Genomic DNA, 15037 nt, shown 5'->3' on the forward strand with positions numbered 1-15037 from the left:
AAACCATTTTTCAAGGTCGTCCTCCAAAACTTACTCAGCCTCCACCTCCTCGGAGCAGCAGTGACCTCAAAAACACTACAGCCCCTCCAAAAATAGCCAAAGGTATGCCTACTTTAAATGTGAGAATTTGATGTTCCCTGGATTTGTGGTATAATTTTCCATAAACATATTAAAAGCATTATAAAGTAACTATTTAAATCAAGCTGGTATAGATTAAAGAATAAAAAGTTTTTAAAACTTTTTTCAAGGTCGTGCCCCCAAATTTACTCAACCACTACAACCTCGAAGTAGCAATGAATTCCCTGCACACACAGAGCAAACAACTGCCACTCCTGAAATCAAAAATACCACCATAACTCCAAATGTGACCAAAGGTATGCAAACCCAAAAATTAATACCTGTTCATAGTAGTGAGTTTTTTTGTTTTTAACTTAAGTTTTCAGAAACATTTCCAGCTTTTAAACGCTCAGGATTTTTTCCCTCTGTTTTTTAAGTATAGCAAAAAATTTGATTCCATACCTTATAGAAAAAGCTGGCTGCATTGCTCTAAGTTCTATTATCTGGTACTATGTAAAATGGTTCTTTAAATATTTAGAGATGGCTGCTGTATTCTAGGCTTCCTCTTATGATTTTTTTTTCCCTCTATAGCTAAATATGTGGAGTCTCAGGCTTAGGAAGATAATTTTTCTAGAAATAACTAAAACCATAGCAGGAAACAAACTTTTTTTCTGATTATACATTAATTTGCTGGATAGGGAAGTTGGTAGGATAAAGGGAAGAAGGAGAAGAAAAGTTTTGGTGAAAATACATACTTTTTTTTAAAAAAAGATACTCTGTTAACATTTATTTTAAAAATTTGGTCTCTGTTTTTTAAATGTTTACAGTTTTTCAGATTATAAATAGTGTGTCTTTCAATTTACTTTCAAATTTTGCTTTTAATTATTAGTATATAAGGTGTTAACATATATAAAACATAGTAGTTTTTTTATTTTACTAGTTTGAAAACAAAATTTCTGTTGAATTCAGGAACAAAAAGCATCAGTGGCATGGAGGAATTAATTTCAGTGTTGACAGATAAAAAGCACACTAATTTTCAGGACAGTGCAGAGAAGAGAAAGCAGTTCATTCAGAGTAACTTGTGCCACATAGCACTTAATCATTCTCATTTTCTGAAAATTTGCCTGGATTCAGATAACTTTCTACAACTTCCTACATGTCAGTTTCCTTCCTATCTTCTGAAGTATTCCCAAAGAGACCAATTTCTTTCTCATGCTGCAGGAAAAGCTAGTATTGACTGAAAAACAAAAAGAACCTCACAACCTAAAAGTTGAGAATTATGTTTTATTCAGGTTCTTACTGGGGACAGTAGCCTGGGATACAGCCTCTCAGATAGTTCTGAGAAACTGTTCCAAAGAGGGAGGAGCCAGGATTTATAGGGGTTTATGCTGGAAAAAATGTAGTCACACATCAAAAAATTACCGCTAATCACAAAAACCAGACGTCTCAAGTTAATGATTTTAGTGCTTTTCTATGTGTGAGAAGATGCAAGAGTCTGAGCTCATAGAAATTATTCATTGATATGTATCTTAACTGTTTAGAGCTAGTATTCTGTTTTTTCTCCATCCTGAATTCCCCTCAGGGTGCACAGTCATGGGGTGGGAGTAGTGGCTGAGGACTTGGTGGCAACTCTTTGAAATGGCAGGGGCAACATTTATTTTGTCCAGTCTAGAGAGAAGCAAGAGTTGACAGAGACAAGAAATTTCAGCATCCCACAAAGAGCTTCTTATCCATTTACAGAAAGCATGCGTTCAGGTGGAATCCCAGACCACATACCCGGATGGAAAAACAGTCATTTAAAAGTGTTGTTCAGGGCTTCCCTGGTGGTGCAGTGGTTGAGAGTCCGCCTGCCGATGCAGGGGACGCGGGTTCGTGCCCCGGTCCGGGAGGATCCCACATGCCGTGGAGCGGCTGGGCCCGTGAGCCATGGCCGCTGAGCCTGTGCGTCCGGAGCCTGTGCTCCGCAATGGGAGAGGCCACAGCAGTGAGGGGCCCGCATACCGCAAAAAAAAAAAAAGTGTTGTTCATCTTAAAATCTGATTATAGAATTTTTAAATCTTAGGACTAAAAGGGTTCTTAAAGCATTTTCTTCCAGAACTAGGATCCCTGTAATCTTTAAAATAACAAAGAACATCTAGGTCTTTTTGGTTGAAGACCTCCTGTCTCCTTTTCTTTGGAACAGTAGTATGTAAACTTTTTATTGTTTTTTTGAACCTAAGCATATATTTTAATGCCTCTGATTAAGTCAGACTGTATCCATCTGAACCTGATTATTCTCTCTACGATTTCACAAATTTTAGGGATATAGCGCATTTGCTTTTCTAATTTCTTAGTCCTTTCTATCCTGAGTCATGATTTCTGTTTTATTCACTTCTCTTTTCTCCATTTTTACATCCAGGCTGAGAGTGATGCTGGTGCAAATCATGTCATGGTCAGATTTGTGCCACTGTAATGTACAGATCCTCCTTCAGTGGAGCCCTCAGTAGCAGCTGGTGGTCTTTCTGTTTCCCTGGTTAGCTCTTTTGTCTGTTCTCAACAGTAGCTGTTTGAAACATTCTCTGTATTTTTCAAACCCTTGACCCAGAGATCCTCAGTCACTCTCAATTACATCTTCAGCTTCCCAAAGTAGAAGCCATTCGAAGGGCACTTCCTTTTTGTGGAGCCTGCATACTCACCTAGTTCCCATCCATACAGCTTCTCAGAGGCCTGGTGTTACTGATTATCCTCTCCCTCCCTGTACCTTCAGCTTCTTTCTCTCTTTGGGTGGGATTATAAGGAGTAAATAAGATGCAGGTCTGGCGCTTAGCACCCAGTAAATAGCAGCAGTTGTTGCTGTTATCACCGTCATGGCCAGGAGGAGGTTGAGAGGTGGAGGAAGAAACTAGTGTCCCAACTGACCTTAAGCAGACCATTTCTGCCCAGGATTCTTTATCTATGGAGTGAGATAAGGGGATTAAGTGATCTCCAAGTCCCTGCAGGCTCCAGCATTGTGTTGGTTTCTGCCTTGTTAGTACACACATTTGGTTTCTATACTTAATACTATATTATTATCTTCCTGCATCTATGAGTATTTTGCCATCACTACCAATTGCTGGATGATATTTTAATATTATATTATAAGGATAATATTTTATTATAAGGAGACCATGATTTACTTATTCCCTTTCATTGTTGGGCATTTGGATTACTTCCAGTTTTACAGTCTTCTGCAGATACAGAAGCAAACATATTTAAAGATACATCTTTGAATCCCATCTTAATTTTTTCCTAGGAATAAATTCTACATAGAGAATTGCCAAGTAGTAGGTTTTTATAGATATTGTCCCAAAATGCCAATCAGAAAGGTAGTTTCAATTTATAGTCCCATCAAAATCCCTGTTTCCTGATACCCTCTTCAACAATTAGTTGTTCTTTTAAATATTTGCCAATTTGATAAGCAAAAATAGCATCTTTCTGATTACTAATGAGGTGAACATGCTTAATGGTCACTTGTGCTCTTAATGCATTGCTCTTTCATCTCTGCTGATTTTTCTGTTGTTTATTTTTTACTTGTAAATTCTGTAATAGATTAACTATATTAACCTTTTATCACGTATGCAGAAAATACGTTTTCCCAGTTTATCATTTGTCTTGGTGATTTAAAAACTGCAAAGGTGGAGCAAATAATGTGACGCACTTCCATGTATCCATGAAGGCCTCTGCAATTACCACTCGTGCCCACTCTCATTGCATAAATTATGTTTATGGTATTTTTTTAAGATAGAAAAGCTCTGAATGGTGATATGGTTAATATGTACTCTTCTCCTTAATGATGCCTTTGGTATTAATGTGTTTTTGTTTGTTTTTGTTTTTCAGATGTAGCCTTGGCCGCCGTCCTTGTCCCTGTGCTGGTCATGGTCCTTACCACTCTCATTCTCATACTAGTGTGTGCTTGGCATTGGAGAAACAGGTTCGTACAAAACTAGTTCACCCAACTGGTCCTAGAGGGGATGTTTCCAAATGTGAAATAGAAACTAAATGTAGAAGATGAAGTTTTTTGAGAGGGAGAGTTAAGACAGTCATTAGAATAAAAATATATATACTTCTCCTTTATTCCTGTAAAAAATGAGTAAGTTCAATTCCATAATCAGTTACTAAGTACCTTTATTGTATCAAATTTTGTATTATACAATGGGTTACACACATCAGCAAGATATAATAGATACTTAGTAGCACTTTGAAAGAATGAGACACAATTATTATCTCCAGATTGTTTAGCAGGATTGACAACTATACTTTGGCATGATGAGTTGTATATGAAGTGCTGGGGAACACAGACGTAAGAACCATGAGAATTACCTGAAACCTTTTTTTCAGAAAAGAGTGTTCCTCAAATTTGGCATGGTTTGCCTTAAAGGAGGGATTACATTTGGCGAGATAGAGGAAGAGAGAATGGCCCAGATGGATGGGATGGCTTGCAGGAAGGCACAGAGTTGTGGAATGTAGGCAGAACAGTGAGTCATCCCACAGGGGCTTGGCGTGCGGGAGCGCTAGGAGACCCATAGAAATGCAGCCTGGGCCTGGGACCAGAAAGGACTTTCTGTAGATGGGGAAATCCTTGAGCAGGGTTCAGCTGACAGGTGATATTATCAGATGATTGTAGAAAAATGGTGGCAGGAGGGTGGATTGAAGAGGAGAGAGAGACTAGAAGAGGCAGAGAGATGAGTTAGGAAACTATTAAGGCCACACAGGAACATGATACTGCAATTCTAGGAAAGGGAGAGACTTGGAGGGGGAGAGGTTTCCTAGAGGCGTCAGTGCGGGGCTTGACTGGCCACTTGCTAAGGAACAGGAGGATCTAAGTTTCTCTCACGTTTCTGGCTTGTGCAGTTGACCGGTAGAGATGTCGTGAGTAGAGGTAACAGAGTAGGAGGGACAGAGTTGGTGACTGACAGCTTTGGAGGGACTTCATTTGTCTAGCCATCCAACACATATTTGAGCCTCCTACTCCCTGCCAAGTATTGAGCCGTGTGCTGGGAGTCCAGTGGTGAACCCCAGAGTCTATGGATGGGGGAGGATACTCTGCAGAAAACCTTCCACCGTGGAACCTGTTTGTTGCAGGGCCCAGCAGTATGGGCAGGTAGGGATCACGGGATTGGAGATAAAACAGTAGCCAATATTCAACTCACGACTCACTCGGTTTACTACACATAATTAGCGCACAACACAGGTTAGGCAAAGTGTTGGGGTGGGGGCAGGGGAGGAGGATGTAAACGAACCACTCCAAGGAGAAGCCTTGAAGGAGGCATCTCAGCACCAACAGCAGCACATGACAAGTGAGAGTGGGAAATCACCCCGGCTCCAGCAGGGCCGCAGGCGGCCTCCATCTGGAACAGCTCTCAGCAGCATGGGGGCCTCCAGCCAAGATCCTTCAGGTCACTCTGTTCAATGGTCTCCTCTTAAGGAATAACTGTTACCCCAGGGGAAGAGTCTGGACTCCTTCAGTTGCTGTCTGTTCCCGTGCCATACATGGCCCATCAAACTTCTTGTCTAAAGTAATATTCTCCGTTTATCATTCGAGGACACTGGCAGTCCTACAGTGGATGTTTCAAAACAACTCACAGGCAAGTTCGTGTTGGCCACTGGGACTCCATTTTGAACTACGTAACATGTCTTAAATAGCTTAAATCCTCTAAGTTTCACCCAAGATGAGAAGGCATCATAACCGTGCCAACCACAGTTTGTTCCACGGGTGGAAGTAAGCTGGAGGAGGCGTGGGTCCCGGATTCCTGGTGTTGGGGGGCTGTCTGTACAGAACTGACAACTTAGCATGAGAGCATGAGGCGGGGGAGGAGGGAACAGGGCTCTGGGAGAGTCCAGGAAGGAAAGTTCACGATGCTTTCAGGGAACCGGACAGCAACAGTAGTAGTGGTGAGAACAGTAGCAACGGCAGTTTCATAGAAAATAAAATGAAATGCTGGTTTTACACGTTTTTCTAAATGCCTTACATGTTTTAACTCATTTAATCCTTAAAACAACCTGTGAAGCAGGTGTTGTTATAAATCCCATTTTATAGAAGAGGAAAGTGAGACTGAGAGAGCACAGGTAACTTGTCCGAGGTCATCTGGTCAGCACATGGCAGGGTGGAGATTTGGTCCAGGCTTCAGAGCCCGTGCTGTTAGCCGCTGCAGCCTCTGATCAATCTGGCAGTTCAAGTCTAACTACTCTGCGGTTAAAGCCCCAGGGCGTGGGGGTGAGGACAGGGGAGTAGAGCTGTTGAGAGGCAGGAGGCAAGTCCTGAGATCAGTGTGGGATGACGTTTAAAGGACTCTGGACATTCAGACTCCCAAGAGGCAAGATGGAACACGAGCCTGTTCAGGACAAAAGGTCTGAGCTGCAGAATTGAGGTTACTTCTACAAACGTAGTGGATGAAATTGCTGACGACTGGCTTTGTGACAAGGAGTAAAGAGGAAGCGCCGTTAAGGGGCTTATGGAAAATAGCCAGGAGAAAAGTAATAATAAAAACAGCTGCAAGTTACTGAATCCCTAACCTATACAGGGCACTGTTCTAAGTACTTTACATGTAACGAATAAATCACCTGCAGCTTTGTCACTGGAGATCAAGAATATGAAATCCTTTATAGTACAACCCTTGGACAGCTTCAGCACCTACCATCTCGTCCACAAATTTTACGCTATACCTTACTTTGAAATAATGAAGTATTATATTTTAAATACAGCCAGACTTTAAAATGAGGGAGCTTTTAGTATCAATAATAAAAACATAGTTTTATACTAGAGAAGAATGTTTCGAAGCAGGAAAAGCACATAGCTTGGGCTCTTTGAGAAAGCCCCACTTGTGATCTTCAGCAAGTCACATAACCCTCTTTTCCTCGTTGACAACACTAGAACAACTTTCTCTTTAGCTTGCAGTGCATTATTTTAATTAGGTGTACATCAGAAAATGTCCTTTTGTGTGCTTGATTTTTTTCTTTTTAAAAAGCTCACAGTAGATAGCAATTCTTAATGTTGGGGAGGGACAGAAGTTTCTCCAGGGGAGGATGTGTCAGAATTCTGAGGAGCAGGCTGGGGGAGAACGTTCTTCGTTGCACACGTGGCCCTCGGTCCCCTCACTGTTAGTGACAGCATTGGCTTATCTTGCACAGGGTGGAGGAATCAGGTCTATGCAGTTAAGGGTGTGTGACACTTTAAACTTCTCAGGGGCAAAGGACTGTAGAAAAAAAGTAAGTTGAAAAAAAAGTAACAATGTAGAAGAAAATATGGGGGTTTTGTTGCTCTTGTTGTGTCCTGTGAACTTTGTGAATTGACTGATTTGTGAAATTTGTATTTGAAACCAAAACAAACCTAACATGATTTCCCCAGAATAATCCACGTGTCAGGGTTGGGTCTTTGATTTGATTCAAGGTTTTTATCTACATAGTCTTTTTTTTTTTTTTATCCCTTTATCCATTTGAGTGGAAAATAGTTGGGTAACAAGATAACTGTCTCAGGAGATAGTTTAATATTTATTGAGAGTCCAGAATTCATGAGCCTCAGCAGTGGCAACTTCAGAAGTCAAGTGAAAGAGGTCTCCCAGGGAAATCAGCAAGTAGAAATGTGTACTCTTGACTAATTATTAATTTTGGTGTTTATCCTGCAGTTTCAGAGCTTTCTTACTAGTGAATTAACTCTATTTGGTAACTTTTTTTTTTCTGTATTTTTCCAGAAAGAAAAAAGCTGAAGGCAGCTATGACTTACCTTACTGGGACCGGGCAGGTAATTTGTGGCTTTACATCTCTTTCCATCAGAGGGAAGCCTCTGCCCACCAGCTGGCAGCAGTGAAAGAGGAAAACCATTTTCAGGCCCACATAAACTCCCTAGCACTGTTAGAAACATGGCATTCCTCTTCTGTTCTGATCATTTTTACTTTTCTATAAAGTCTCTAGTCTGTAAGTAATGAAATGGGAAGTAAGAATTTCTCATAACACATGCTCTATTCTTTTCCTTTTGGAAAATTTGTCTGGTTTGTCCCATGTATGTATCGGTCTTGAGGAGACCAGCTTTCTGTGTGGTGTACGTGAACACTAGGTAAGAAGCAGAGGATTACAGTCCTGGTGACACAGTGTGTGTGTGTGTGTGTGTGTGTGTGTGTGTGTGTGTGTGTGTGTGTGTGTGTGTGTATGTGTGTGTCACTCTGCTGTGGATATTTACCGCAGTGGAGTTCAGCGTTTTACGAGTCAGTGAAGTCTGCTATCTCTGCCATGAGTTGTCATCTTCCGAATTCCTGCTCTCTGTGGCAGGTGGCAGGTTGCTGCAGGTGACACCAGGGGCCTTCTGCGGGTGGGTCTCCCACTTCCCAGTCTCACCACTGGAATGACTGTTAGGGGTCAAAAGAATTCACTGTGACGAGGGTAGAAAAGAGCAGTGATGGGGGCAGGTCTTGGGCTGCTACTTCTCACCGTCGTCCCCCCGCCCCCCCGCAGGGTTGATCTTAGAATTTTTTAAGCTTATTAAAACTTATTAAAGACCACTGCTATAACAAACTATATCTGGCTGCACTATAATAGCCGTGATTTGCTTCAGTATATGCTTTTGATAGAGATTTCTACCGTGTTCTGCTTTGCACTGGATAGTCTTATCAAAGCAAAAAATAAGTTTGAACAACTTAAGGAACTAGAAAAAGAAGAACAAACTAAACCCAAAGCTATAGGGAAGAAGGAAGTAATAAAGATTAGAGAAGAGAGGAACAAAATAGAGAATAGGAAGAAACAGAAAACAGTAAGTGTTGGCAAGAATGTGGAGAAACTGGAACCCTTGTGCACTGTTGGCAGGAATGTAAAATGGTACAGCTTCTGTGGAAAACAGAATTTTTTGTCAGTTCCTCAAAAAATTAAAAATAGAATTACCATATGAACCAGCAATTCCACTTCTAGGTATATACCCAAAAGCATTGAAAGCAGAGTCTTCAAAAGATATATTTACATCCGTGTTCATAGCAGCGTTATTCAGAATAGTTAAAACATGGAAGCAATCTGGGTATCTATCCACCAAAATAAATGGATAAGCAAAATGTGGTTATACACATAAAATGGAATATTAAGCCTTAAAAAGGAAGGAAATTCTGCAATATATACTACATCGTGGATGAACCTTGAGGCAATTATGCTAAATGAAATAAGCCAGTCGCAAAAAGAAAAATAGCATATGATTCCATTCATACGAGGTACTTAGAGTACTCAAAATTATAAAGACAGAAAGTAGAGTGGTGCTTGCCAGGGGCTGAGGGGAAGAATCAGGAATTACGGTTTACTAGGTATGGAATTCCAGCTTCACAAGGTGAAGAAAGTTCTGGAGATGGACGGTAGGGAGGGTTGCACAACAATGTGAATATGTGTTTAATAACACTGAGCTGTTCAACTGAAAATGGTTCAGGGCGTTCCCCGGCGGCCTAGTGGTTAGGACTCCAGGCTTTCACTGCTGTGGCCCCAGTTCCATCCCTGGTCGGGGAACTGAGATCCTGCAAGCCGTGCAGCGTGGCCAAAAAAAATGGTTAAGATAGGAAATTTTATGTTGTGTGTATTTTACCACCAGAACAACTACCAAAGAAACCAAAAAAACCTTGAACACAAAGGCTGGTTTATATAAATATTTGTTATAGAAATGGCTTAAATGCAACAGGATTGCTCCCTTCATATACTGTTATCATTTCAAACATAGCTTTCTATGTAATGGTCTCTTTTACTTACGATCACAATGAAGGTTGGTGGAAAGGAATGAAGCAGTTTCTTCCTGCCAAATCAGTGGAGCACGAGGAAACCCCAGTTCGCTACAGCAGTAGTGAAGTGAATCACTTGAGTCCTAGAGAAGTCACCACGGTGCTGCAGGCTGACTCTGCAGGTAACTAGTGCAGCCACCATGGGAAGGAGAAGCTGCCGCGCTCACTGTAAAGTCATGTGAGATTTGCAGTACCCTTTATCTGTTTCATGTATAGGAGATGAACTAGTTTCCAAATATAGAACCACTTTTTAAAAAGACCTCAAGAGAGTCATTTCTGTGTCTTAGATGTTCTGTCCATAAAACTGGGGTACTCATTTCTAAAAACTTTAGGCATTTTGTCTGTTTACCTGAAATTCCGTTTGGTTTTATTGGGCGTTTGGGGGTTTTAAAAGGAGAGCAGGAAAGACACAGTGGCCTCACAGTATTTATCCTATTAACGTAGAATATATTTTAAACATTTCCTAATATTTGAAAAAGGAAAAAAAAATCTATGAAATTATTTTCCAAGACGAATATTATTTCAGTAATGGAATATTTATTTTCCAATGAAGTACTGTCTATAAATCTGAAGAACATATACACTCTTTATGCAGACTTCCATGAATGAAGCTCTCTGGCACATCGACTTATTACCATGAGATATAGGGTAACGTCTTTAGTTTTAATTTTTGAAGTTAGTTGTTGCGGGAAGATCCATCAGTCTCCGTTGATAACAAACGTGCCATAAAGAGGTGTTTGTTTTCGGTGCAAGCCTGCAGCTGCCACCCTGAATTATAGGATCCCTGCCTTAATGAGATAACTTTTCTGTTGTCTGTGTTTTGCGATACCCACAGAGTATGCACAGCCACTTGTGGGAGGAATTGTTGGCACACTCCATCAGAGATCTACCTTTAAACCAGAGGAAGGCAAAGAAGCAGGCTATGCTGACCTAGACCCTTACAGCTCCCCTGTGCAGGAAGTCTATCATGCCTATGCTGAACCTCTCCCGGTTACTGGGCCCGAGTACGCAACCCCAATTGTCGTGGATATGTCCGGGCACCCCACAGCTTCGGTTGGCCTGCCCTCAGCGTCCACTTTCAAAGCTGCAGGGAACCAACCTCCCCCTCTGGTGGGAACATACAACACTCTTCTCTCCAGGACTGACAGCTGCTCCTCGGCCCAGGCCCAGTATGATACGCCAAAAGGTGGGAAGCCAGCTCCAAGTGCCCCAGACGAGTTGGTATACCAAGTGCCACAGAGCGCACAGGGGGTATCAGGAGCAGGGAGGGCTGGCGAGTGTGGTGTTTCTAAAGAAACCCTTTGAAGGTGATGCTGCCTTTTACAAAGCATCATTTTAAAGCACATGGCCTTTTTAAAATTGTATTAGTGGTAGTAATATATAGAACGTATTACATATCTGTCACGGACGTGGTTGGGGGAAATGTGATGACCGAGGTACAGGAAACTACTAATCTTGCCATCTTGCTTTAAAAGTGTTACTGTAGCACAGTTACTGCTTGCCTATTAAATTTCAAATATCCTGTTTGTTACTACTGTAAAACACTATTTTATACAGAAAAAGCTCCCTACTATGCACTTCAAAGAAATTAAAAATCACTGAGAGTATTTATTACCAATGCTGCAGTTACATTGATGAACTCGAGATGGCTCTGTAAGCCTTTCTGGCAATAACGCACGGTACTGTTATAAAATGTCTGATGGCTTGAAATTCTGCTCTTTGTGAAAGGTGGGTACTATCATGACTTCTTCCTCTTCTATTCCTATATTGCTTTCTGAATTTTTAAAAAAAATAGTGACATAATCCTTGTTTTGATTGCAGTCATATATACTTATCCATCTTTCCTTAGGAAGAGCTATAGCTGGGAAATTGACCTGTAGTGAGCAGAGTGATTTTTCACTTTCTGACACCCTAACGAGCTTTAACATTTCATAGTACATAACTTGGCCTCATCCCTGCTTGTTCCACCTGGGGCCCTTGGTGGCCAGCCCCGTTCTTGTGTTTATAAATGCTTGAGTTTTTTCAGTGGGTGATGCTTGCTTTATCAACCTCATTATTTCAGATCCCCTAATGTTTCCATGTGGAAACAGAACAACTTTACAAATTAAAAAAGCTGTAAAGGAGATTCTCCTGCCCCGAACTTTACTTGCAATGGAATTTTTCCTAGGAGAGTTGTGAAAAGTTGAGGGTTTCTAAAAGTGAACGCTAAACAGTACCCACTTATATTTATCACGGTGAAAGGCAAAATCATGACTCCTCGGGAGTCATATAAATTACCACCCCCCACCGCCAAAAAAACTAACCGAATTTGTCCTCTTTGGTTTTACGTATACAGGTTATTCTTTGAATCTCAAGGTAATTTGTTGTTTTTAGTCGAATAAAGAAATACTTGTTTTCCACAGTAAACTACTATAAGAAATGTAAACCCAGCATGTATTTTTCAGCTCTGTGTGATTATGCCATCTATGTGGTAGGGGGTGCAGTCCTTTATATACCTAGGGAACAAATGTTTCAGCATCCTAGCAATGGAAACTTCCTGTCTTGTTTTTGATACCTCTGGGCAACTTCTTTGTCACCATTTGCCCAGAACTAGTTTAAATGACTGAAATAGAAACCACGTGCAGCTTAGTAGCGTTAGTGTAGAAACCATCTTTAAAAGTCTTTAGACTGGTAAGATGATATGGAAGCTGACCATATGATTAAAATATAGAAACTTGGCATCCCCTCTTCTATCAATCAATATAAACCTTAGTTTGCAGACTTTATATTGAAATATACTTTCCCATCAGGTTCTAGTTGTTTCTTTTAGCCTGTGCCACCAGATGATGGCAGAATATGCTAAATTTGACTAATGATGTACAGTGTTCATTTTGCTTGCTTCCGTGAGTCTATCAGTATTGTAAAACGTTGCTTCAAAACAGAACTGCCTATTTCTACGGCCTCCCTGCCTTCTAGTTGTATGATTTTCTTGGTCTTATTTTCAGTGGCTTTTCCTTTTTTCCAACAGACTTTTGAGGCATAATTTTATTCACTGAAAAACCAATACACATTTTGTTTCAAAATATTTGAAACAAAAAGCACAGATGTTGAACTTTTATTAAAACCTATGAATGTGTGAAGCACATGTATTAATGCAGTCATCCCCTTTCAGGTGGGAAGAGAGTAAACCAATTGCTTTATTTTTTTATTCGTCCTTAGTATACAAAAATATACTTTTTCTCAAATCATATGCCTGTTCGAAGCTTTAAGAGAAATGATTTCAGTAACTATTTCATTTTTCCAAAGATGCTTGCTATTTTTGTTTGTGTGTACCTGATTGTTTTCCCATAGAACTTTTTTTTTGAGAAGCAAATGTTTTCTTAAATAATGCATGTTTTAAGACTTGATTCATATATTGCCACTGTGCTGTTTTTGAACTACCAATAATTTTTATAAAATACTTAGTTTTTACTACTATTATATATTTTACTTTCCAAATGAAGAGCTGAGCCTGATACAAAGGGTTGTACTGGTTTGTACTTTTTCTTTTAATTCGTATGTTTTCATATTAGAGTTTTGTTTTGGGTTTTGTTTTTTTTTTTTCCTAATGTTACTATGTCTGCTATATATACAGCTTTGGAGACAATCAAGTAAAAACTGAAAATGTGAAAGTAACCATCTTTTACAGAATTCCCTTGGAATTTTTATTCTTTGCTTGAAACATGTAAAAGATTTAACTCACTGTGGCTTATTGGATTAAATTCTTTCCCGTTAATGCAGTTACAAAAGTAGAATCAGACAGTGGTGCAGGAAATGTGGCCCTTAAGGTTTCATAAAATTACACTGGCTTCGCTGTTACTTGATCTTGGGAACCGGCACAGTTAAAGGGAAGATATTGTGAATGCTGATTTATATTTTATTGAAAGCTGTAAATCTAAATAGATCCTATTGCGTATGCAGGGTCTAGCCCAGTTATTTAAGTTCACGTTTCACTGTTTGCACTTTGTATTGAACAATGGGTTTATTCGCTGTTGAAATGGTTCGAGCAGAGGATTTATTCAGTAACTGAAATTAGGATGTTACGTATACATTTGCCCTCCCCCCCAACACACCTCCCCCCGACCCTCGCACTGGAGGGAGCAGAAAATGAGCTCGTTTAAATATGAATGTGGCTGTAATTCTATGGAATGTGATAAAGCTTGAACTTCTTTCCCTGGGCCCCACATTGTTACCTGGAGAGCAAGAGGGTTACAGAAACAACCATGTCAGATAATACAATTCGAAAGAATGAATAGATTAGGTGGGACAATAAAAGCTTTTCAGCCCCTCTTAAATCAATGAAGCTCTGCTTATTTAAAAAAAAAAAAAAAATTACCTACTGGCTCTGCCTTTCAGTTCTGAACTTGAAGTCCCTAAACTGCAAAATCTAAGGAAGAGTTGGATACTTTTAGGTCAATTGTGGCACCAGTTCTCATTTAATCCAACTTGTGACTAGTTTCTTCTCATCTCCTCCTCCTCTTTTTTGGCACTGGGAAAGGTAGAAACAAAACATGTATTGAAATACGTATTGGAAATAAAAATGGCTTGAGTGTCAGTGATATTCTCCCAGAATGTACTTTTCTTACCTCGGCATGTACTGTAGTCACTCAGTATTTGTATATGTTGCTAGAATTTAGACTGTACAAATAGTGAGATTTTAATGTGTTCATGTGTTTTTAATAAATTGTATATATGTCTTGTTCAGGTTTTTTGTTTTTTGCTTAAATAAAACAACCTTGAGGTTTGTAACCTTTCTCATACCATGCAAAATGCCAGATCCCTCAATTTTAAGATCAGGTTTTTATGGCCAGTATTATAGTACTTACAGTAACATTTGAAAATGCCACCATTGGGGGGTTTGGGTTTTTTTTGTTGTTGTTTTTATAAATTCATTTATTTATTTTTGGCTGCGTTAGGTCTTCGTTGCCGCGCGGGGGCTTTTCTCTAGTTGCAGTGAGCGGGGGCTAGTCTTGGATGCGGTGCGCGGGCTTCTAATTGCGGTGGCTTCTCTTGTTGCAGAGCACGGACTCTAGGCGCGTGGGCTTCAGTAGTTGTGGCACGCAGGCTCAGTAGTTGTGGCACGCAGGCTCAGCAGTTGTGGCACATGGGCCTAGTTGCTCTGCGTCTTGTGGGATCCTTCCCGGACCAGGGCTCGAACCCGTGTTGCCTGCATTGGCAGGCGGATTCTTACGCACTGCACCACCAGG

General features: G+C 40.3%; 1 protein-coding gene across 3 annotated transcripts in view; it reads left to right on the forward strand.

The window, feature by feature from the left end:
* DCBLD2 (discoidin, CUB and LCCL domain containing 2) overlaps nt 1-14538 on the forward strand; it is a 91071-nt gene extending 76533 nt beyond the window's left edge. For all 3 annotated transcript variants that reach the window (XM_032630581.1, XM_032630583.1, XM_032630584.1), the window contains 6 exons: nt 16-102; nt 249-374; nt 3913-4006; nt 7764-7813; nt 9797-9934; nt 10648-14538. In XM_032630581.1, the coding sequence (XP_032486472.1) occupies nt 16-102; nt 249-374; nt 3913-4006; nt 7764-7813; nt 9797-9934; nt 10648-11117 (965 nt within the window). In that variant the 3' untranslated portion in view covers nt 11118-14538. The remainder of the gene's footprint in view (nt 1-15; nt 103-248; nt 375-3912; nt 4007-7763; nt 7814-9796; nt 9935-10647) is intronic.
* The last annotated feature ends 499 nt before the right edge of the window (nt 14539-15037 follow it).

The sequence above is a fragment of the Phocoena sinus genome, chromosome 4, assembly GCF_008692025.1.
Source record: "Phocoena sinus isolate mPhoSin1 chromosome 4, mPhoSin1.pri, whole genome shotgun sequence".
In the NCBI taxonomy this organism is placed as follows: domain Eukaryota; kingdom Metazoa; phylum Chordata; class Mammalia; order Artiodactyla; family Phocoenidae; genus Phocoena; species Phocoena sinus.